Source organism: Scyliorhinus canicula, chromosome 8, assembly GCF_902713615.1.
Source record: "Scyliorhinus canicula chromosome 8, sScyCan1.1, whole genome shotgun sequence".
Classification (NCBI taxonomy): Eukaryota; Metazoa; Chordata; class Chondrichthyes; order Carcharhiniformes; family Scyliorhinidae; genus Scyliorhinus; species Scyliorhinus canicula.
This window is the reverse complement of record NC_052153.1, coordinates 199,901,515-199,926,994: the sequence shown is the minus strand read 5'-3', so window position 1 is coordinate 199,926,994 and position 25,480 is coordinate 199,901,515. Positions and strand designations below refer to the sequence as shown.

At 48.8% G+C, this 25,480-nt stretch overlaps 1 protein-coding gene across 1 annotated transcript in view; it reads right to left on the bottom strand.

Annotated features, from left to right (window-relative positions):
- Window positions 1-14,929: 14,929 nt before the first annotated feature.
- LOC119969965 (WD repeat-containing protein 70) overlaps window positions 14,930-25,480 on the bottom strand; it is a 232,289-nt gene continuing 221,738 nt past the window's right edge. The window contains exon 17 of the mRNA XM_038803933.1: window positions 14,930-15,425. Within this exon, the coding sequence (XP_038659861.1) occupies window positions 15,338-15,425 (88 nt within the window). The 3' untranslated portion in view covers window positions 14,930-15,337. The remainder of the gene's footprint in view (window positions 15,426-25,480) is intronic.

The following is a 25,480-nucleotide window of genomic DNA, read 5'->3' as shown; positions in this document are numbered from 1 at the left end:
TACTTTATTCCGAATACTACGAGCACTCAGGTAAAGTACACTTATGTTGGTTTTTTTACCTCTGTTTTGAATCTTAACATCTCCAGTTTTACTCCTTTTAGTATTACTGGGCCTATTCACTGAGCTCCCCTCAGTCACTGTACCTTGTTCTGTCGCCCTTTTTGATTTTTGACTATGTCTTCTCTGTCTTGCACTTTCCCCCTTACTTCCTTTTGCTTCTGTACCTGTTTTACCACCTTCCATCTTCCTGCATCGATTCCCATCCCCCTGCCACATTAGTTTAAACCCTCCCCAACAGTTCTAGCAAACACCCCCCCAGGACATCGGTTCCAGTCCTGCCCAGGTGCAGACCGTCCGGTTTGTACTGGTCCACCTCCCCCAGAACCGGTCCCAATTTCCCAGGAATTTGAATCCCTCCCTCTTGCACCATCTCTCGAGCCACGCATTCATCCTATCTATCCTGACATTCCTACTCTGACTAGCTCGTGGCACTGGTGGCAATCCTGAGATTACTACCTTTGAGGTCCTACTTTTTAGTTTAACTCCTAACTCCCTGAATTCAGCTGGGGGGGGGGGGGGGGGGGGGGGGGGGGGGCTGGTCACCCATTTTCTATCTCCCTCATTAATTTTCACCTGCGGTGTGACCAACTCGCTAAACGTGCTATCCACGACCTCCTCGGCATCGTGGGTGCTCCAAAGTGAGTCCATCCGCAGCTCCAGAGCCGTCAAGCGGTCTAACAGGAGCTGCAACTGAACACACTTCTTGCACGTGAAGGAGCCAGGGACAGTGGACGTGTCCCTGAGCTCCCACATCGCACACGAGGAGCATGACACGGGTCTGGGCCGCTACAACTGAGGGGTCTAAACTTAAAACTGTGAGCTTCACCTGCTCACGCTCATCCAGGCCGTACATGATCGCCTGCTGCTTTACTCTAGTGAAGAATTGGTGGGGGTCTGCGGTGGGGAGGAATGGTGGGATCTTCTCGCATGCGTCCCTTAGTTGGGTCACGGTTAAGGGGGTGGTGTACGTGAATTCTGAGTCTCCGTCCTCTGCGGTGGGTGGTGACCGGATTCATTGGTGCCTGTTCTATCTGCTCTGTGGGGGGTTGGGATGCTTTTCTTTTCCGGGGCTTTCCCTGCGCACATGTTCCCTGAACATATCTCTGTGCTGTCTCACTCAGTTCCTGCCAATCAAGGCCATCCTCTTCCTCTAACTGGGATCCAAAGGTGCTTTGAAACCCATTTTGTACGGAAAGCAAAGACTGCAGTTCAGCAATCTGCTTCCGACATTTTGCATGGTCTAAGGAGCTTTGTCTCTGCTCCGTGGTAGCAGCATGGAGTGCTCTTAAAGCTGCCTTTAAGTCACTGCATTGCTTTCGTAATGCCTCTTCCTGCTTCTCTGTTTCCTCTCACCAGGACTGCACGCTGCGTATCCTGATAGGCCTTATCGTACTGTGTTTGGAAGCTGCTCAGGTGCGCTAGACAAGACTGGTGCCCTCTTGGGATCATCCACCTCTCTATCCTTTTCTGCCAACTTCTTTCTTAACTCTAAATTCTCGCTTTCTACTTTGCTAACATCGACTTTACTCATTTGATGTTTCTCCTGTAACTCTTTGCGGAGCATCCGAATGACCTCCTCTGTGCCTCGCAATTGTGCCAGGCAGGACACAATTGCCATCGGCTTACGGGTTTTTCCTAAACACTTTTTATGAATCTCACTCAGGTTCTCCCACCAAGTATGTCCTATACTCCCGGGACCTGTTTCCTCATTTGAGCAAAAGTCACTCCAAAGGGGCCATCCCTTCCCTTTGAGGTACTTCCTCAATTCAACTTCCCAAACGGGACACTGACCTACTCTGCTGCTGGTCGCTGCGACCACGAATTCGTGAGGCTTCATGAGGCGTTCCATTGCCTACATTGCCATTTCTCCTTATCCTAATGTTCTTTCTTAAAATTTGGAACGAGGGATATTATGGCGGTGTCCTAGACACGGGTACGGCTTCATCTAGTTTCCGGAATACAAACTCCCAACAGTTTCTCGCAACAAAATCTATCAGTTTTACCTCATAACCCTGTTAGTTATGCACGCATTAACATACTTCCTTATATCCCTGTTAGTTAGGCATGCATAAACACACTTCCGAATTATGTGGATTGATCAGAACTACTTGAACACTTGTGGTTGTTTGTTGCCAATTGGATTCTAATTTCAAATTTCTGGGTTCTCTCGGAGTGGAGGGGCCACTTCTAGATCGAGTCCCGTCAGAGTTCACCACTTAAATGTTGCTTGTTCTGGTGAGTGAAGGGAATAGATAGGATAGATGCGGGCAGGTTGTTTCCACTGGCGGGTGAAAGCAGAACTAGGGGGCATAGACTCAAAATAAGGGGAAGTAGATTTAGGACTGAGTTTAGGAGGAACTTCTTCACCCAAAGGGTTGTGAATCTATGGAATTCCTTGCCCAGTGAAGCAGTTGAGGCTCCTTCATTAAATGTTTTTAAGATAGAGATAGATAGTTTTTTGAAGAATAAAGGGATTAAGGGTTATGGTGTTCAGGCCGGAAAGTGGAGCTGAGTCCACAAAAGATCAGCCATGATCTCACTGAATGGCGGAGCAGGCTCGAGGGGCCAAATGGCCGCCTCCTGCTCCTAGTTCTTATGTTATGTTCTTATCACTTACAGGGCCGAGGTGGAGATGGTTAACAACTTCAAATTTCTAGGTGTGCACATCACCAAAAATCTGTCCTGGTCCACCCACGTCGACGCTATGACCACGAACAACAGAGCAGCTACTACCTCAGGAAACTAAGGAAATTCGGCATGTCCACATTGACTTACCAACTTTTACAGATGCACCATAGAATGCATTCTATCTGGCTGCATTACAGCCTGGTATGGCAACTGCTCGGCCCAAGACCGCAAGAAATACAGAGAGTCGTGAATACCGTCCATTCCATCACACAAACCTGCCTCCCATCCATTGACTCTGTCTACACCACCCGCTGCCTGGGGAAAGCGGGTAGCATCATCAAAGATTCCTCCCACTCGGCTTACCCACTTTTCCAACTTCTTCCATCGGGCAGGAGATACAAAAGTCCATAGCTAGATAAAGGTTCCCTCTCAGGGGAGCACAGCCAGCTATCAACCCACATGAGCTGGGGGAACACCCCAACATCGGGCTAGACCAGCTGCAAATCAGCTGCCATTTGTTCCCAAATTCATTTTCTTTTGTTTCTTTCTCGACTGGCTTTCGGCCTTAATAAACACAACCTGTAAGAAAGTTCTCTATGTGTGATGATCAAAACTATAGTTGTTGTGATTTGTGTTGATTCATTTGTTGGTTTTGTCTCATTCTGTCACTTTTGATATAAAATGTTCAAAATCCAATTCAAAATATATTTCAATAAAGTAAATCCATTAGTCATGGCTGCAACGTGTTATCGTCTGCCCCTCACACCTCAGCACTCGGATAACTTTACAAATGTAAACTCAAGTGTTTTACCATTTCTACTTACATTTTTTTAATAGTTAATAAACTCACTCTAATTAACCCAAACAACAAAGACAGATTATGTGACTCGGGCCTTAACCTCAATAAAGGTAACTATGATGGTATGAGACATAAGAACATAAGAACTAGGAGCAGGAGTAGGCAATCTGGCCCCTCGAGCCTGCTTAAAAACATTTAATGAAGGAGCCTCAACTGCTTCACTGGGCAAGGAATTCCATAGATTCGCAACCCTTTGGTGAAGAGGTTCCTCCTAAACTCAGTCCTAAATCTACTTTCCCTTATTTTGAGGCTATGCCCCCTAGTTCTGCTGTCACCCGCCAGTGGAAACAACCTGCCCGCATCTATCCTATCTATTCCCTTCATAATTTTATATGTTTCTATAAGATCACCCCCGTATCCTTCTAAATTCCATGGAATACAGTCCCAGTCTACTCAACCTCTCCTTGTAATCCAACCCCTGCAGCTCTGGGATTAAGCTAGTGAATCTCCTCTATACACCCTCCAGCGCCAGAACGTCCTTTCTCAGGTAAGGAGACCAAAACTGAACACAATACTCCAGGTGTGGCCTCACTAACACCTTATACAACTGCAGCATAACCTCCCTAGTCTTAAACTCCATCCCTCTAGCAATGAAGGATAAAACTCCATTTGCCTTCTTTTTTTAAATAATTTTTATTGAAGAGATTTTTTACATGAAAATATTTACCCCCCCTAACCATAGACTATTACACAATATTCCCTCTTAACAGATATCCCCCCCCCGCCCAACCCCCCGCGCGCGCTGTCCCTCCCCCCCCTCCCCCTCCCCCAAAAAACAAACAAAGCAACAATTAACATCAAACATGAACTGCGAACAAATTCGTCCGCATTACAACCTTAAATAACCCACCACACCCGTTGTTGCCACCCCCCCGCCCCCCCCCCCCCCCCCCCCCCCCCCCCCCCCCCCCCGCCCCGCCCCCCCCGGGTTGCTGCTGCTGCGACCTCTGCACCCTATCTTTGAGCCAAAAAGTCGAGGAAAGGCTGCCACCGCCTGAAGAACCCTTGTACCGACCCTCTCAGGGCGAATTTGACCCTTTCCAATTGGATAAAGCTTGCCATGTCATTAATCCAAGTTTCCACGCTTGGAGGCCTCGCGTCCTTCCACTGTATCAGTATCCTTCTTCGCGCAACTAGGGACGCAAAGGCCAGTATTCCGGCCTCTCTCGCCTCCTGTACCCCCGGCTCCACCCCAACCCCAAAGATCGCTAGTCCCCATCCTGGTTTGACCCTGGATCCCACCACCCTCGACACCGTCCTTGCCACCCCCTTCCAGAACTCCTCCAGTGCCGGACATGCCCAAAACATATGGACATGGTTCGCTGGACTTCCCGAACACCTGACACATCTGTCCTCACCCCCAAAGAACCGACTCATCCTTGTCCCCGTCATATGGGCTCTATGTAGCACCTTAAATTGAATGAGACTAAGCCTCGCACACGAGGAGGAAGAATTAACCCTCTCCAGGGCATCAGCCCATGTCCCATCCTCTATCTGCTCTCCCAGCTCCCCCTCCCACTTGGCTTTCAGCTCCTTTACTGATGCCTCCTCAGCCTCCTGCATTACTTTGTATATGTCCGATATCCTCCCCCCTCCGACCCAGACCCCCGAGAGCACCCTATCGCTCGCCCCCCTGCTGGGGAGCAAGGGGAACCCTTCCACCTGGCGGCTAGCAAATGCCTTCACCTGCAAATGTCGAAACACGTTTCCCGGGGGGAGCCCGAATTTCTCCTCCAGCTCTCTCAGGCTCGCAAACCTCCCATCTACAAACAGATCCTTCAGCTGCCTGATGCCCACCCTGTGCCAGCTCTGAAATCCCCCGTCCATGTTCCCCGGGATGAATCTATGGTTCCCTCTTAACGGTGCCTCCATCAGACCTCCCACTTCCCCCGTGTCGCCTCCACTGCCCCCAGATCTTGAGGGTGGCCGCCACCACCGGGCTCGTGGTGTACCTCGTGGGAGGGAGCGGCCATGGCGCCGTTGCTAGGGCCCCCAGGCTTATGTTGCCACAGGACGCCCTCTCCATTCGTTTCCAAGCTGCCCCCTCCCCTTCCATCATCCACTTGCGCACCATCGACACATTAGCCGCCCAGTAATACCCCGAAAGGTTGGGTAATGCCAGCCCTCCACTCTCCCTACTCCGCTCCAAGAAGACCCTCCTCACCCTTGGGGTGCCATGCGCCCACACGTAGCTCATGATGCTGCTCGTCACCTTTTTGAAGAAGGCCCTAGGGAGGAAGATGGGCAAGCACTGAAATAAAAACAAAAACCTTGGGAGGACCGTCATTTTAACGGACTGCACTCTGCCCGCCAGCGACAGCGGCACCATGTCCCACCTTTTAAATTCCTCCTCCATCTGTTCCACTAGCCTAGAGAAGTTCAACTTGTGGAGAGTCCCCCAGTTCCTTGCCACCTGCACCCCTAAATATCTAAAACTCTTTCCTGCTCTCTTCAACGGGAGTCTCCCGATTCCCTCTTCCTGGTCCCCTGGGTGTATCACAAATACCTCACTCTTACCCAAGTTTAGCTTGTACCCCGAAAAGGCCCCGAATTCTGCTAGCAGTTCCATCACCTCCGGCATTCCCCCTTCTGGGTCTGCCATGTATAGCAGCAGGTCGTCCGCGTATAGCGATACCCGGTGCTCCTCCCCGCCCCTTGTCAGCCCTCTCCACCCCCCTGAGCCCCTCAGTGCCATCACCAACGGTTCAATTGCCAGTGCGAAGAGCAGGGGGGACAAGGGGCACCCCTGTCTGGTCCCCCGGTGGAGCCCAAAATACTCCGATCTCCTACCATTCGTCACTACACTTGCCGTCGGGGCCGAATATAGCAGCTTCACCCATTTAATAAATCCCTCCCCAAATCCAAACCGTTCCAGCGTCTCCCACAGGTACTTCCACTCCACCCTATCAAATGCTTTCTCCGCGTCCAATGCCACCACTATCTCCGCCTCCCCCTCCACTGCCGGCATCATGATGACGTTTAGCAGTCTCCGCACGTTCGTATTAAGCTGCCGCCCTTTCACAAAACCCGTCTGGTCCTCGTGTATCACCCCTGGCACACAATCCTCTATCCTGGTAGCCAGGATCTTTGCCAGCAGCTTGGCGTCCACATTCAGGAGCGAGATAGGCCTATATGACCCACACTGCACGGGGTCCTTGTCCCGCTTCAAGATCAGAGAGATCAGTGCCTGCGACATTGTCGGGGGCAGAGCCCCCCCCTCCCATGCCTCGTTGAAGGCTCGCACCAGCACAGGGCCCACCAGATCCGCATATTTTTTGTAAAATTCCACCGGGAACCCGTCTGGCCCCGGCGCCTTCCCCGACTGCATATGCCCAATCCCCTTGACTAGCTCCTCTAACCCTATCTGCGCCCCCAGCCCCTCTACCAGCTCCTCTTGGACCTTGGGGAACCTCAGTTTGTTCAAGAAGCCCTCCATCCCCCCTCCCCTCGTCGGCGGCTCTGACCGATACAGCTCCTTATAGAAGTCTCTGAAAACCCCATTTACTTCTGGCCCCTTCTGCACTATGTTCCCACCCCTCTCCCTCACTCCCCCAATTTCTCTAGCCGCATCCCACTTGCGGAGCTGATGCGCCAGCATCCTACTCGCCTTCTCCCCATACTCATAAATCGCGCCCTGCGCCCTTCTCCACTGTGTCTCCGCCTTTCTGGTGGTCAACAGGTCAAACTTAGCCTGCAAACTACGCCGTTCCCCCAGCAGCCCCTCCTCTGGTGCCTCCGCATATTTCCTATCCACGTCCAGAAGCTCCCCCACCAGCCTCTCCCTCTCCTGTCTCTCCCTCCTTTCCCTATGTGCCCGTATGGAGATCAGCTCCCCCAGGATCACCGCCTTCAGGGCCTCCCATACCATCCCCACCTGCACCTCCCCCGTGTCATTAATGTCCAGATATCTCTCAATGCTCTTCCGGACCCTCTTATACACCTCCTCATCCGCCAGCAACCCCACATCCAGGCGCCACAGCGGACGCTGGTCTCGCACCTCCCCCATTTCCAAATCTACCCAGCGTGGCGCGTGGTCTGAGACCGCTATGGCCGAGTACTCCACTTCCCGTACTTTCGGGATCAGCCCCCTGCTTAATACAAAAAAGTCAATTCTAGAATAGACTCTGTGGACATGGGAGAAAAAGGAATACTCCCTCGCCCTCGGCCTCCCAAACCTCCAGGGGTCCACCCCTCCCATCTGCTCCATAAACCCCTTTAACACTTCTGCCGCTGCCGGCCTCCTACTCGTCCTTGAACTCGATCTGTCCAACACGGGGTCCAGCACTGTGTTGAAGTCCCCCCCCATGATCAGGCCCCCTGCCTCCAGGTCCGGAATGAGGCCCAGTAGGCGCCTCATGAAGCCAGCGTCGTCCCAGTTCGGGGCATACACATTAACCATCACCACTTTCTCCCCCTGCAGCTTACCCTTCACCATGACATATCAACCCTCTTTATCCGCCACCACCTCCGCCGCCACGAACGACACCCTCTTCCCTACCAGGATCGCCACCCCTCGGTTCTTTACGTCCAGTCCTGAGTGGAACACTTGTCCCACCCACCCCCTTCTCAGGCGGACCTGGTCCGCCACCTTCAAATGGGTCTCTTGTAGCATTGCTACATCCGCCTTCAGCCCCTTCAAATGCGAGATTACTCTCGTTCTCTTGACCGGCCCATTCAGCCCCCTCACATTCCAAGTGATCAGCCGGGTCGAAGGGCAGCCCGCCCCTTTCCCCCGCCGACTAGCCATATCCTGTCACCTGCTCGCCCCGAGTCAGCCCTCCCTTTCTGACCCGCTCCCCATGGCGATGGCGCCCCCCCCCCCCCCCCCCCACCCCCCCCCCACCCCCCCCACCCCTTCAGTCCTCAACTTCTCCTCCCTGGCCTTTTCAGCAGCAACCCGGTGGCCCCCCCCCCCTTCCCCCCTCCCCCTCCCCCTCCCTCCCCCCCCCACCCCCCTCCCCCCCCAGGCTAGGACCCTTCCTAGCCGCGACGCACCCTCCATAGTACTTCCGTGAGTCAGCTGGTTTACGCTGACCTGGCTGCCCCTGCCACACTCCGGCTCCTCCCGGCATGGGGGAACGTCCCCCCCCTTACCACCCCTTCTTGACCCCGCTACAGTGCGGGAAAGGGAGCCATTGCTGACCACGCCCCTTACTCCCACCCCCCTCCCTCCTCTGCCCCGTGCGCGGGAAACCAGAGGAAAGCCCGCGCTTTCGCCCTGCCCCTCCCCGCCCCTCCATCTTCAGTTCCACCCCCGTCCCCGATCTCCCACCGATAAATACAAAACAACCAAAAACCCCACAAGAAACACATACCCCCGGCCCTCCCCCCCCACCCCGCCCTCCCACCATAACATTATAAATAACAGGAAAAAGAGAGAAAAAACTGGTATAGAGAACAAAAAGGGTCCAAAAATACGGCCAAGTGAAAATCCAACCAACAGAAAGCCACGTGTCCAGTTTAAAGTACCAGAGCGGCAACGACCGCCAAGTATCCCCTGGTTCTAGTTCGAGTCCAGCTTTTCTTCCTGGACAAAGGCCCACGCCTCCTCCGGGGACTCGAAATAGTGGTGCTGGTCCTTGTAGGTCACCCACAAGCGCGCTGGCTGCAGCATCCCGAATCTAATTCTCTTGGCATGCAGCACCGCCTTCGTCCGGTTGAACCGGGCCCGCCGCTTTGCCACCTCCGCACTCCAGTCCTGAAAGATCCTCACCGTCGAGTTCTCCCATTTGCTGCTCCTCTCTCTCTTGGCCCACCTCAGCACCCTCTCCCGGTCACTGAATCGCTGGAACCGAACCAGCACCGCCCTCGGGGGTTCGTTTGCTCTTGGCTTCCTGGCCATTACTCTGTAGGCCTCCTCCAATTCCAGGGGCGAAGGGACGGCCCCTGCCCCCATCAGTGAGCCCAGCATTTCTGCCACATACCCCTGAAGGTCCGACCCCTCCAGCCCTTCTGCCAGGCCCAGGATCCTCAGGTTTTTCCGCCTCATGCGGGTATCCATCTCCTCCAATCGGTTTTGCCATCTCAGGTGGAGTGCCTCGTGCACCTCCACCTTTCCCACGAGGACCGTGGCCTCCTCCTCCCTCACAGTCATCTCCTGCTGCAGCTCCCGAATTGACGCCTCTTGGGTCGCCTGTGCCCCCATCAGCCTGGTGGTCGTCGCGTTCATCGACTCCAGCAGCTCCACTTTCAGCTCCGTGAAGAAGCGCAGGAGAGCGGCCTGCTGCTCCGCCGCCCATGTCCTCCAGTCCTCGGGTGCGCCGCCGGCCGCCATTTTGGATTTCTTCCCCCGCTTTTTTCCGGGAGCTGCTGCCGCTTTTTTTCCTGCCCCACTTCGGGTGACGACCATAAATTTGACGGGGTTCTCCTCTGGGAACCTTCCCCCACCGGGAATTGCCGTTCCAGCACCGTTAGGGGCCCTCCAATCGGCCCGAAAACACCTTCCTAACAGGAGCAGCCAAACGTGCGACTTAGCTGGTCATAGCCGCAACCGGAAGTTCCCATTTGCCTTCTTAATCACCTGTAAACCAACTTTTTGAGACTCATGCACGAGTACACCCAGGTGTCTCTGCACAGTGGCATGTTTTAATATTTTATCATTTAAATGATAATCCAGTTTGCTGTTATTCCTACTAAAATGGATAACCTCACATTTGTCAACATTGTAGTCCATCTGCCAGACCCTAGCCCATTCACTTAACCTATCCAAATCCCTCTGCAGACTTCCAGTAGCCTCTGCACTTTTTGCTTTACCACTCATCTTAGTGTCGACTGCAAACTTGGACACATTGCCCTTGGTCCCCAACTCCAAATCATCTATGTAAATTGTGAACAATTGTTGGCCCAACACTGACCCCTGAGGGACACCACTAGCTACTGATTGCCAACCAGAAAAACAGCTATTAATCCCCACTCTTTGCTTTCTATTAATTAACCAATCCTCTATCCATGCTACTACTTTACCCTTAATGCCATGCATCTTTATCTTATGCAGGCTATGGAGCTGGCTATGACAGACTGGGAAACATTATTGAAAGGAAGGACAGTGGACAGGCAATGGCAGGCATTCCAGAAACGAATAGGTGAACTCCAAATGTTGTTTATTCCTATTTGGCGCAAGAGTAGACAGGGAACTGTGGCCAAACCATGTCTTACAAGGGAAATTAGAGATAGTATTAGTTTCAAAGAAGAAGCATACAAATTAGCAAGAAAAAGCAATAGACCTCAGGATTGGGACCAGTTTGAAATTCACAAAGGCAGACCAAGGGATTGATCAAGAAAGGGAAATTACAATTTGGAAGTACGTTAGCAGGGCTAAAAGTTTATATAGGTTTGTAAAGAGAAAAAGATTGTTAAAAACTAATGTAGGCCCCTTAGTCAGTAACGGGGGAATTCAGAACAGGGAACAAAGAAATGGCTGAGAAACTAATTTGTACTTTGTTTCTGTCTTCACAAAGGAAGACATGAATAATGTAAGGAAAGTTCTGAGAAACAAGTTTTAGTGAGGAGCTGAAGAAAATTAGTATTAGTAAAGAAATAGTTTGGGGGAAATTAATGGGATTGAAGGTGGACAAATCTCCAGGTGCCGGATAATCTTCACCCCAGAGTAATTAAGGAAGTGGCTCTAGAAATTGTAGATCCATTGGTGGTCATTTTCCAAAATACTTTGGACTCTGGAATAGTTCCTACAGATTGGAGGGTATCGAATGTAACCCTGTTATTGAAAAAGGGAGGTAGAGAGAAAACAGGCAGCTATAAATTAGTGAGCCTAACGTCGGTCGTAGGGAAGTTGCTGGAGACCATTATCAAGGATTTCATAGCACAGCATTTGGAAAGCAGTGGTATCATTAAACAAAGTCAGCATGAATATAGAAAAGGAAAATCATATTTGACAAATCTACTAGAATTCTTTGAAGATGTAACTTGTAGAATTGGCCAGGGAGAAACGGTGGATGTGGTTTATTTAGACTTTCAGAAGGCTTTCTACAAGGTCTCACATGGCACGTTACTATCTTTCATAGAATCCCTACAGTGCAGGAGGAGGCCATTTGGCCCATGGAGTATGCACTAACCCTCTGAAACAGTACTTCACCCAATCTCACTTCCCCGCCCTATCCCTTTAACCTCTTAATCTAACCTACACATCTTTCTGGACACTAAGGGGCAATATATCATGGGCCATTGACCTAACCTGCACATCTTTGGACTGTGGATGGAAACCGGAGCACCTGGAGGAAAGCCACACAGACACGGGGAGAACGTGCAAACTCCACAGTCACCCGAGGCCGGAATCGAACCCAGGTCCCTGGCGCTGCGAGGCAGCACTGCTAACCATTGTGCTACCCTGTGTAATCCTAAAGCGCATGAGATTGTGTCTTGAGTTGGATAGTGTCTTGAGATGGATAGAAAGCTGGTTAGAAGACAGGAATCAAAGTTGGAATAAATGGGTCTTTTTCTGATTGGCAGGCAGTGACTACTGGGGTACCGCAGGGATCTGTGCTGGGACCCCAACTGTTCACATTATATATGAATGATTTGGATGTGGGAACTAAATGTATTATCGCCAAATTTGCAGATGATACCGTTAGGATATTGTTGTGAAATCTTTATCTGCTGTAATTCTTTTTTTAAATTCCTGCCCTGACTGCCTTTAGTCCACCATCTTCTGATTAGCTGCTGGGATTTCCATTCTAAACTACAGATTAGGGGCACACGGAAACATCCCTGTTACAATGGACCAGGCCAAGACGACCCCTTTGGATCCTGTAGCAGAACCTATGATGTTGATTTGATGGACTTGGTAAGTAGTCAATTGGTAAATGTAGACTTCTCAGCCATCTCCTATTGTTGCCTGGGATTGGTGGAGCTTTCAGGAACCTCTGGTGCAGGAGAACCCAGGGCCATTTGACCAGTTCTGAAAAGGATTCAGCCAGGTAACAGCTGGAAGGCACTCTCTCTCTGCTATTCTTTCTCTCCAGGCCAGGCGATTTATAAAACCAAGCTAGTTCTGTGAAGGCTCTCCTAGTGAAAAGTCACAGGTGGCACTCAGGTTTGTTGGAGGGCTTCTGAAGTAAGAAAGCAAGCAGTCACTCACCAGGTCTGTAATCTTTTAATACTCCAGAAGGCTGGGAGAGCCCTAACTGAAAACATTCTTTAAAATATAGCCGGAATTTGTGTACAGAAATCAGGCAAACAAAAGGCCTGCAAATTCTCAGATTTAAAGCCCAGTAATATCTCAAGCAGGGAGAAGCTCTGTCTGTCTGTGGGGGTAGAAGGGCTGAAAAACATGACCTGTGTAAAGCTTCACCTGGTGGTAAAAGGGCAGAATAGTTTCATCTGGACCCCCTTTGTGTGAAATGCCATCCGGTGGTCAAAGGCTGGAACTGTACCGACCTGAAACTCCCTTGAATGAATCTATTCCCGAGACGCCGCAACCGCAGCATCAAAGATCATCACAAACCTTTCCCTTTAATCCCCATTCTTTTGATCCTCTCCTACCCTTACCGCCTGTCTGTCTTGTGTGTGTTTGGCTGGCGGGTGGGACAGGTTTGGAATTAGTTGGACTGGTAGACCATTGTCCTGTTATTTCTTTATATATTCATCTTTTCCTCTTATTAATAAAGTTTGTTAATGTTTTATTTATAAAAATCTGGTGTCTGTAACTCATTCGGGCAATCGAGTGTTAAAGATCTCAGGAAAACAAAATTATTGGTTAATTCACTTATGTTGGGATTCTGGGGCTGGAATTGATCGTGCACTCACCCAGGGTGTCGTAACATTACTTAGTTGGTTGGGAAGGTGAGCTGTGAGGAGGATGCAGAGATGGTTCAGCAGGATTTGGACAGGCTGCGTGAGTGGGCATATGCATGGGAGATGCAGTATAATGTGGATAAATGTGAGGTTATCCGCTTTGATGGCACAAATAGGAAGGCAGATCATTTTTTCAATGGGTGTAAATTGATAGGTGGATACTCAGCGAGACCTTGGTGTCCTCGTACATAAGTCGCTGAAAGCAGGCAATAAAGAAGGCAAATAGTATGTTGGTCTTCATAGCGAGAGGGGATTTGAGGATAGGAATAGGGATGTTTTACTGCAATTGTATAGGGCATTGGTGAGGTCACACCTGGAGTATTGTGCCCAGTTTTGGTGTCGTAAAAGCCCATCTGGTTCATTAATGTCCATTAGGGACGGAAATCTACCATCCTTACCTGGTCTGGCCTACATGTTCTTGCTATGGAGGGAGAGCAGCGAAGGTTTACCAGGCTGATTCCTGGGATGGCAGGACTGTCATATGAGGAGAGACTAAGTGGGTTAGGATTATAGTCATTGGAGTTTAAGAACATAAGAACTAGGAGCAGGAGTAGGCTATCTGGCCCCTCGAGCCTGCTCCGCCATTCAATTAGATCATGGCTGATCTTTTGTGGACTCAGCTCCACTTTCCGGCCCGAACACCATAACCCTTAATCCCTTTATTCTTCAAAAAACTATCTATCTTTACCTTAAAAACATTTAATGAAGGAGCCTCAACTGCTTCACTGGGCAAGGAATTCCATAGATTCACAACCCTTTGGGTGAAGAAGTTCCTCCTAAACTCAGTCCTAAATCTACTTCCCCTTATTTTGAGGCTATGTCCCCTAGTTCTGCTGTCACCCGCCAGTGGAAACAACCTGCCCGCATCTATCCTATCTATTCCCTTCATAATTTTAAATGTTTCTATAAGATCCCCCCTCATCCTTCTAAATTCCAACGAAGAGTGAGAGGGGATCTCATAGAAACTTACAAAATTCTAACAGGATTAGACAGGGTAGATTCAGAAAGAATGTTCCCGATGGTGGGGAGTCCAGAACTAGGGGTCATAGTTTGAGGATAAGGGGTAAACCTTTTAGGAATGAGATGAGGAGAAATTTCTTCACCCAGAGAGAGGTGAATCTGTGGAATTCACTCCCACAGAAAGTAGTTGAGGCTAAAACATTGTGTAATTTCAATAAGGAATTAGATACAGTTCTTGGGGCTAAAGGGGTTAAGGGATATGGGAGTTGGGGGAAGGCAGGATCAGGGTATTGAACTTGATGATCAGCCATGATCATAATGAATGGGGGAGCAGGCTTGAAGGGCCGAATGGCCTACTCCTGCTTCTATTTTCTATGTCTGTTTCTAAAATTCTCTACAGATTTTATTTCCATTTTGTATTCATTTCATGTTCACATTTCAATGGAATAAAATTAATTGATCAATGTTCGGATTTCAGTCTCTGCCTTTCTCGGTTAATGGTCGCGTTTGTTCAATTAAATCATTTGAAACACGAAAGGCTGAAGGTAGATTATCTGGGAGGTGGATCCTAATTGATACCAACACAAGGATAAATTCAGTAAACTCAGATAATCATCGGAATCATCTCTCACCAGATTTTATTGGCACTGGACAGGGGATAAAATATCAGGCAATAGAAATAAAATACAGCAAAGCAGGTAATTTATGACTGGTCAGCTGGCCAGAAAAGGACCAGTCAATCTCTCTCCCACCCTATAAACCCATTGCTCTCACGCACACAACTCATTTAACAACCGCTCCAGCCTGCACCATAACCTCATATTCACTCCTTCACCAACGTCAACCCATCATCTTTACCCCCTCACTTCCCCTTTGCTACCCCTCCCTTCTGAATTCAAGCCTGCTGCCCCTCACCAGTCTCTGTGCGGTGGTAACCACAGAAACATGTAAAGCTGATGAGAAACTAGGCCATGGCCACAGACACTGAAGCTGGTCAACAATCCACGATTCATCTGTTCCTCAAAGTCTGCGTTTCTTCCATTCAGGTTCATCGTCTTCCACCTCTTCCTCCAGCTCTACTGCAGCAAATACGGCATGTGGCTGGGTCCTGAAATCAGGAGTGAGAGAGTTAGGACAAACATCAGAGGGTGGGCGGGCTGCCATGGGGTTCTGGGGGGCAAAGAGAACAAGTGGGATGCAGAACGTGAGAAGGAAAGGGGGTGAATACAGTAAAAGTGGGACAGAGCACGTGAAATCCAGAACATTCTGCTTTAAAAGTTGCTTGAAGCTGAACACAAGATCAATAAAAGAGTCATACTAGACAGTAGGATATATTGAGCTGGCTCCGCCATTCTATATGATAATAGCTGATCTACTCAAAATTCAATGTGCTGGGGTGAAATTCTCCCCTACCCGGCGGGGCCGGGAGGTCCTGGCGTAGCGGAGTGGCGTCAACCACTCCGTCGTCGGGCCTACCCAAAGGTGCAGAATTCTCCACACCTTTCGGGAGGTTCGCGCAAGAGTGGCTTCCGCTCCGCCGACTGGCGCCAAACGCCGCCCGGCGTCGGGGCTGGCCGAAAGGCCTCCACCGGTTGGCGTGTGTCCGCACATGCGTCGGAGCGTCAGCGGCCGCTGACGTTACCACCGGCGCATGCGCGGTGGAGGGGGTCTCTTCCGCCTCCACCATGGTGGATGCCACGGCGGCGCCGGAAGAAAAAGAGTTGCCCCACGGCACTGGCCCACCGGCTGATCGGTGGGCCCCGATCGCGGGCCAGGCCACCGTGGGGGCACCCCCCGGGGGCAGATCGTCCCGTGCCCACCCCAGGACCCCGGGGCCCGCACTGCCTGCTCCCGCCGGCCCAGAGGTGGTTTAAACCACGTCGGTGGGAGAGGCCTGACAGCGGCGGGACTTCAGCCCATCGCAGACCGGAGAATCGCCGCGGGGGGGCCCGCCGATCGGTGCGGCGTGATTCCTGCTCCGCCAATTCCCGGGTGGTGGAGAATTCCGGCCACGGCGGGATTTACTCCGGCCCCGGGCAATTCCCAGACCCTGAGGGGGGTCGGAGAATTCCGCCCCTGAACACACTCCAAAACCCTTGATTCCATTCTTTAATCAAATAACCTAAAGATTATTTTCTGAGCCACTCACTTTATCTGAAAAAGGACAATTGGATATTCAGAATTCTCCCTGTGTACCCGAACAGGCGCCAGAATGTAGCGACTAGGGGCTTTTCACAGTAACTTCATTGCAGTGTTAATGTAAGCATAGTTGTGACAATAAAGATTATTATTGATGTCCTGAGGAACCAAAAATCTATCCCCGTCTTAAATAATGTGTAATGATGGAATACAGTACCCACAATCCTGTGAGCGAGTAAATTTTCCTTCTCACTCAAACGTAACTGGTACCTTATCTTGAGATTCTGCTCCCAGACTCCAGGTGCTGCAGCTCGGAGAAACCCGCAAGTTCGTCACTGACCAGACACTCAACAGCTCCTGTATTTACATGCTGTAGTTCCCCATCCACCACTGACACAAAGTGACAGTACCGGGCAGACATTGGAAAGGGACAGTGTGTACCAGGCAGACATTGGAAAGGGACAGTGTGTACCAGACAGACATTGGAAAGGGACAGTGTGTACCAGGCAGGCATTGGAAAGGGACAGTGTGTACCAGGCAGACATTGGAAAGGGACAGCAGTGTGTACAGGATGGTCACGACTGGGAGTTAAATATCCAAGGGTATCAAACTATTCGGAAGGACAGAGTGGATGGTAACGGAGGTGGTGTTGCTCTGTTATTTAAGGATGACATCCGGGCAATAGTAAGGGATGACATTGGTGTTATGGAGGATAAGGTTGAATCCATTTGGGTGGAAATCAGGAATACTAAGGCGAAAAAGTCACTGATAGGAGTAGTCTATCGGCCACCAAATAGTAACGTTATGGTGGGGCAGGCAATAAACAAAGAAATAACTGATGCATGTAGAAATGGTACAGCAGTTATCATGGGGGATTTTAATCTACATGTCGATTGGTTTAACCAGGTCGGTCAAGGCAACCTTGAGGAGGCGTTTATAGAATGTATCCGCGATAGTTTCCTAGAACAGTATGTAATGGAACCTACGAGCGAACAAGCGGTCCTAGATCTTATCCTGTGTAATGAGACAGGATTGATTCATGATCTCATAGTCAGGGATCCTCTCGGAAGGAGCGATCACAATATGGTGGAATTTAAAATACAGATGGAGGGTGAGAAAGTAAAATCAAATACTAGTGTTTTGTGTTTAAACAAAGGAGATTACAAGGGGATGAGACTAGCTAAGGTAGACTGGGAGCTAAGACTTTATGGTGGAACAGTTGAGGAACAGTGGAGAACCTTCCAAGCGATTTTTCACAGTGCTCAGCAAAGGTTTATACCAACAAAAACGAAGGACGGTAGAAAGAGGGAAAATCGACCGTGGATATCTAAGGAAATAAGGGAGAGTATCAAATTGAAGGAAAAAGCATATAAAGTGGCAAATATTGCTGGGAGACTAGAGGACTGGGAAATCTTTAGGGGGCAACAGAAAGCTACTAAAAAAGCTATAAAGAAGAGTAAGATAGAGTATGAGAGTAAACTTGCTCAGAATATAAAAACAGACAGTAAAAGTTTTTACAAATATATAAAACAAAAAAGAGCGGCTAAGGTAAATATTGGTCCTTTAGAGGATGAGAAGGGAGTTTTAATAATGGGAAATGAGGAAATGGCTGAGGAACTGAACAGGTTTTTTGGGTCAGTCTTCACAGTGGAAGACACAAATAACATGCCAGCGACTGATAGAAATGAGGCTATGACAGGTGAGGTCCTTGAGAGGATTGTTATCACTAAGGAGGTAGTGATGGGCAAGCTAATGGGGCTAAAGGTAGACAAGTCTCCTGGCCCTGATGCAATGCAACCCAGAGTGCTAAAAGAGATGGCTAGGGAAATTGCAAATGCACTAGTGATAATTTAACGAAATTCACGAAACTCTGGGGTGGTCCCGGTGGATTGGAAATTAGCAAACGTGACACCACTGTTTAAAAAAGGAGGTAGGCAGAAAGCATTTCCTTGTACCATATCCCACTAGACCCCTCCTATCCATGTGTTTGTCAAGATGCCTTTTGAACGCCATTAATGTATCTGCTTCCACAACTTCTCCTGGCAACGCGTTCCAGGCACTCTCCGCAACGTGTGTAAAAAACCTGCATCGCACATCTCCACTAAACTTTGTCCCACGGACCTTAAACCTATGTCCCTGGTGACTCCACCCTGGGAAAGAGTGCCTGCCCATCCACTCTATCCATGCCCCTCAATCTTGTAGCCCTCTATCAGATCACCCCTCAACCTCCGTCGTTCTAATGAAAACAGTCCGAGTCAATTCAGCCACTCCACATAGCTAACACCCTCCAGACCAGGCAACATCCTGGTAAACCCCCTCTGCACCCTCTCCAAAGCCTCCATATCCTTCTCGTAGTGACGCAACCAGAAACGTGCGCAATATTCCAAGTGTGGTCGTACCAAGATTCTATAGAACTAGCTTGACTTGCCAGTTTTTATACTAGATGCCCCGTCCAATGAAGGCAAGCATTCCCTATGCTTTCTTGACTACCTTGTCCACCTGTATTGCCGCATCATTCAAAGATCTGTGGACCTTCACGCCTAGATCTCTCTTACTTTCTATATTCCTAAAAGTTTTGCCATTTACGGTATATTTCCTCTCTCTGTTCGACCTACCAAAATGTATTACCTCACATTTGCCTAGATTAAATGTTATGGAACTCGGGGAAAGAGATTGTGAGGGTCTAAGCAATAGGGTGGATAGCAACAAGCTTTTCCCAAGAGTGGGGGTGTCAGTTACAAGAGGTCACGATTTCAAGGTGAGAGGGGAAAAGTTTAAGGGAGATTGGGTGGAAAGTTTTTTACGCAGAAGGTGGTGGGTGCCTGGAACGCTTTACCAGCGGAGATGGTAGAGGCGGGCACGATAGCATCATTTAAGAAGCATCTAGACAGGTATATGAACGGGCAGGAACAGAGGGAAGTAGACCTTGGAAAATAGGAGACGGGTTTAGATAAAGGATCTGGATCGGCGCAGGCTGGGAGGGCCGAAGGGCCTGTTCCTGTGCTGTAATTTTCTTTGTTCTTTGAGCAAATTGTTGTAGGAATTGACAAGGTACTGACAAGGACAGCACAGTAGTACAGTGGTTAGCACAGTTGCTTCAGAGCTCCAGGGTCCCAGGTTTGATTCCCGGCTTGGATCACTGTCTGTGCGGAGTCTGCACGTTCTCCCCGTGTGTGCGTGGGTTTCCTCCGGGTGCTCCGGTTTCCTCCCACAGTCCAAAGATGTGCAGGTCAGGTGGATTGGCCATGATAAATTGTCCTTAGTGCCCAAAAAGGTTAGGTGGGGTTACTGGGTTATGGGGATAGGGTGGAGGTGTGCGTGGGCTTAAGTAGGGTGCTCTTTCCAAGGGCCGGTGCAGACATGTTGGGCCGAATGGTCTCCTTCGGCACTGGAAATTGTATGATTCTGTGATTGGAAGTGTTGGCAAGCTTAAAAATCTCCAGGTCTGGATGAATTGTGTCCCAGGATGCTGTGCGAGACGAGGGATGAGATTGCCGGGGCTCAGACCCAAATTTTTAATTCCTCTCTGGCCACGCGGGAGGTGCAGAGGACTGGAGAATAGCTAATGTGGTCCCACTACTGAAGAAAGGTTTTAGAGATAAGCCAGGGAACTACAGATCAGTGAGTCTCATGTCAGTGACAGGGAAATTATTGGAGAAAATTCTGAAGGAGATAATCTTGTAGATAAGGTTGGTCAGGAATAGTCAGCATGGCTTTGTCAGAGGGAGGTCATGGCGCACAAATAGTATTACATTTTTTGAGCATGTAATCAAGTGTGTAGATGAGGGTAGTGCAGTTGATGTAGTTTACATGGATTTCAACAAAGCCTTTGACAAGGTCCCACATGGGAGACTTATAAAGAAGGCAAATTCACATGGGATGGGATACAGGGGAACTTGATAAGGTGGATTCCAACTGGCTGAGCTGTAGGAGACAGAGGGCGATGACAGACGGCTGCTTTAGTGACTGGAAGCCAGTGACCAGTGACGTACCACAAGGATCTGTGCTGGGCCCCCTATTGTTTGCCGTTTATATAAACAACATAGATGACTGTGTGGGGAGTAGGATCAGAACGTTGCAGGTGACACAAAGTTTGGCCGGGTGGTTGACAGTGAGGCTGAGTCTTGGGTGACAGGAAGATATAGACGGGATGGTCAAATAGGCAAAAAAGTGGAGCGCGGCATGTGGCGCAGTGGTTAGCACTGGAATCGCGGCGCTGAGACCCGGGTTTGAACCCCGGCTTTGGGTCACTGTCCGTGTGGAGTTTGCACATTCTCCCCATGTCTGCGTGGGTTTCACCCCCACAACCCAAAGATGTGCAGGATAGGTGGAGTGGTCACGCTAAATTGCCCCTTAATAGGAAAAAAAATATCACAAACAACAGTGGTCCGAGCACGGATCCCTGTGGAACACCACTAGTCACCTTTCTCCATTTTGAGACACTCCCTTCCACCACGACTCTCTGTCTCCTGTTGCCCAGCCAGTTGTTTATCCATCTAGCTAGTACACCCTGAACCCCATACAACTTCACTTTTTCATCAACCTGCCATGGGAAACTTTATCAAATGCTTCACTGAAGTCCATGTATATGACATCTACAGCCCTTCCCTCATCAATTAACTTTGTCACTTCCTCAAAGAATTCTATTAGGTTTGTAAGACATGACCTTCCCTGCACAAAACCATGCTGCCTATCACTGATAAGTCTATTTTCTTCCAAATGTGAATAGATCCTATCCCTCAGTATCTTCTCCAACAGTTTGCCTACCACTGACGTCAAGCTCACAGGTCTATAATTCCCTGGATTATCCCTGATACCCTTCTTAAACAAAGGGACATCATTAGCAATTCTCCAGTCCTCAGGGACCTCACCCGTGCTAAAGGATGCTGCAAAGATATCTGTTAAGGCCCCAGCTATTTCGCCTCTCGCTTCTCTCAGTAACCTGGGATAGATCCCATCCGGTCCTGGGGACTTGTCCACCTTAATGCCTTTTAGAATATCCAAAACTTCCCCCTTCCTTATGACGACTTGACCTAGAGTATTTAAACTTCCATCCCTAGCCTCAACATCCGTCATGTCCCTCTCCTTGGTGAAAACCGATGCAAAGTACTCATTAAGAATCTCACCCATTTCCTCTGACTTCACCCATAAATTCCCTCTTTTGTCTTTGAGTGGGCCAATCCTTTCTCTAGTTACCCTCTTGCTCCTTATATACGAATAAAAGGTTTTGGGATTTTCCTTAACCCTGTTAGCCAAAGATATTTCATGACCCCTTTTAGCCCTCTTTATTGCGCGTTAGAGATTCGTCCTACTTTCCCGATATTCCTCCAAAGCTTCATCAGTTTTGAGTTGCCTCGATCCTATGTATGCTTCCTTTTTCATCTTAGCTAGTCTCACAATTCCACCCGTCATCCATGGTTCCCTAATCTTGCCATTTCTATCCCTCATTTTCACAGGGACATGTCTGTCCTGCACTCTAATCAACCTTTCCTTAAAAGACTCCCATATTTCAAATGTGGATTTACCCTTAAACATAGGAGGGATATCCGACCTGTTCTGTGCTGTCCTTGTTCTATGAGCACTTGGCACGTTATAACATTCAAGGCTATGGGCCAAGTACTGGCCAATGCGATTAGGTGGGCTGATCAGGTGTTTTTCATGCATATCACGTATTATTCTCTATTTTTTATATAAGTTTAGAGTACCCAATTATTTATTTTTTCTCCAATTAAGGGGCAATTTATTGTGACCAATCCACCTAACCCGCACATCTTTGGGTTGTCGGGGTGAAACCCACGCAGACATGGGGAGAATGTGCAAACTCCACACGGACAGTGACACAGGGCCGGGATTCGAACCCGGGTCCTCAGCGCCGCAGTCCCAGTGCTAACCACTGCGCCACATGCCACCCTGCACTGTATGATTCTGTGATTGAGATCATTATGGTGGGTAAGGAACTTCTTACACGCAGCTGTGGATTTAAGTGCAGGAAATCCAGCAGAGGGCAGCAGAGCAGAGCTACTGATCATCTGTTCTGGGGAAATTTGCATACGTGCAATGTGGTCAGCCTAATTTGAAGGTGTACCTGCGAAGGAGACCCGAGGAGTTTGAGTGAAGGCAAGCATCCAGCAGAGGGCAGCAGAGCAGAGCTACTGATCATCTGTTCTGGGGAAATTTGCATACGTGCAGTGCGGTCAGCCTAATTTGAAGGTGGTTTGGAGGGGCTGTTGTCAAGTGACAGTTGATAGTTACAAGGAAGCGAGGAAGGATCTAAAGAGAGAGCTAAGACGAGCAAGGAGGGGACATGAGAAGTCTTTGGCAGGTAGGATCGAGGAAAACCCAAAAGCTTTCTATAGGTATGTCAGGAATAAAAGAATGACTAGGGTAAGAGTAGGGCCAGTCAAGGACAGTGGTGGGAAGTTGTGTGTGGAGGCTGAGGAGATAAGCGAGATACTAAATGAATACTTTTCGTCAGTATTCACTCAGGAAAAAGATAATGTTGTGGAGGAGAATGCTGAGACCCAGGCTATTAGAATAGATGGCATTAAGGTGCATAGGGAAGAAGTGTTGGCAATTCTGGACAAGGTGAAAATAGATAAGTCCCCGGGGCCTGATGGGATTTATCCTAGGATTCTCTGGGAAGCCAGGGAAGAGATCGCCGAGCCTTTGGCTTTGATTTTTATGTCATCATTGGCTACAGGAAAAGTGCCAGAGGACTGGAGAATAGCAAATGTGGTCCCTTTCTTCAAGAAGGGGAGTAGAGATAACCCCGGTAACTATAGGCCGGTGAGCCTCATGTCTGTGGTGGGTAAAGTCTTGGAGAGGATTATAAGAGATACGATTTATAATCATCTAGATAGGAATAATATGATTAGGGATAGTCAGCATGGTTTTGTGAAGGGTAGGTCATGCCTCACAAACCTTATCGAGTTCTTTGAGAAGGTGACTGAACAGGTAGACGAGGGTAGAGCAGTTGATGTGGTGTATATGGATTTCAGTAAAGCGTTTGATAAGGTTCCCTACGGTCGTCTATTGCAGAAAATACGGAGGCTGGGGATTGAGGGTGATTTAGAGATGTGGATCAGAAATTGGCTAGTTGAAAGAAGACAGAGGGTGGTGGTTGATGGCAAATGTTCAGAATGGAGTTCAGTTACGAGTGGCGTACCACAAGGATCTGTTCTGGGGCCATTGCTGTTTGTCATTTTTATAAATGACCTAGAGGAGGGCACAGAAGGTTGGGTGAGTAAATTTGCAGACGACACTAAAGTCGGTGGAGTTGTAGACAGTGTGGAAGGATGTTGCAGGTTACAGAGGGACATAGATAAGCTGCAGAGCTGGGCTGAGAGGTGGCAAATGGAGTTTAATGTAGAGAAGTGTGAGGTGATTCACTTTGGAAAGAATAACAGGAATGCGGAATATTTGGCTAATGGTAAAATTCTTGGTAGTGGGGATGAGCAGAGGGATCTTGGTGTCCATGTACATAGATCACTGAAAGTTGCCACCCAGGTTGATAGAGTTGTGAAGAAGGCCTATGGTGTGTTGGCCTTTATTGGTAGAGGGATTGAGTTCCGGAGCCATGAGGTCATGTTGCAGCTGTACAAAACTCTGGTATGGCCGCATTTGGAGTATTGCGTACAGTTCTGGTCGCCTCATTATAGGAAGGACGTGGAAGCTTTGGAATGGGTGCAGAGGAGATTTACCAGGATGTTGCCTGGTATGGAGGGAAAATCTTATGAGGAAAAGCTGATGGACTTGAGGTTGTTTTCGTTAGAGAGAAGAAGGTTAAGAGGTGCCTTAATAGAGGCATACAAAATGATCAGAGAGTTAGATAGGGTGGACAGTGAGAGCCTTCTCCCGCGGATGGAGGTGGTTAGCACGAGGGGACATAGCCTTAAATTGAGGGGTAATAGATATAGGACAGAGGTCAGAGGTAGGTTTTTTACGCAAAGAATGGTGAGGCCGTGGAATGCCCTACCTGCAACAGTAGTGAACTCGCCAACATTGAGGGCATTTAAAAGTTTATTGGATAAGCATATGGATGATAAGGGAATAGTGTAGGTTAGATGGCCTTTTGTTTTTGACTTCCCATGTCGGTGCAACATCGTGGGCCGAAGGGCCTGTACTGCGCTGTATTGTTCTATGTTCTATAAATATTTCAACTGTGTCAGCAATTTTCAATGGGTAGGAGATTAAATTTCGTTACATTAAAATATATTTTTGGTGGAAACTGATGATTTATTAGTGAGAGTTGGGCCTAAAAGGGAAAAAGCTACAAGACGCTGGAAGAAAAGTCGGCCATTTAGCCCACCAAGTCTGCTCCGCTGAAAGGGAAAATGCTGGAAAATCTCAGCAAGTCTGGCAGCATCTGTAGGGAGAGTAAAGAGCTAACGTTTCGAGTCCGATGACTCTTTGTCAAAGTTGCTCTGCCATTCAGTGAGATCATGGCAGTTGTCAGCAAGTTGGGTGGGAGGGTGAGCTGTGAGGAGGATGCAGAGATCCTTCAGTGTGATTTGGAGTGAGTGGGCAGAAGCAGTATAATTTGGAGAAATGCAAGGTCGCAAAAACGAGAAGGCGACGATTGATCAGGTGAAGGAGCAGTGCTCCGAAAGCTTGTGATTTCAAATCTAACCTGATGCTGTGAGACTTCTTACTGTGCTCACCCCATCCATGGCCAGCATCTCCACATCATGTATTTAAAATGGATTGAGACGCGAGATAGTTTTCTAGTTTGACCGGGAATAAAGATAGCAGTTACGGGTATTGTATTCACTGTGTAGAGCAGCATTGTTAAAGGGGTAATTGTAACTATTTTCTGCTGTCATGTTAAAGATATTTTAAGACTGTGTTATAATAAAATTTGTTTTAATAAACCAGATCCCTATTTCATTGTGAAATCACTCTTAGAACGAGGCCTCCTTTCCTCACAATCAAATTTTAAATAAAATATTGGGGTTTCTGTGCGGTGTCTGAGTCACTATTGGGGTCTTATCCGGATTGTAGGGATTGCAATATATTCAAGTCCTG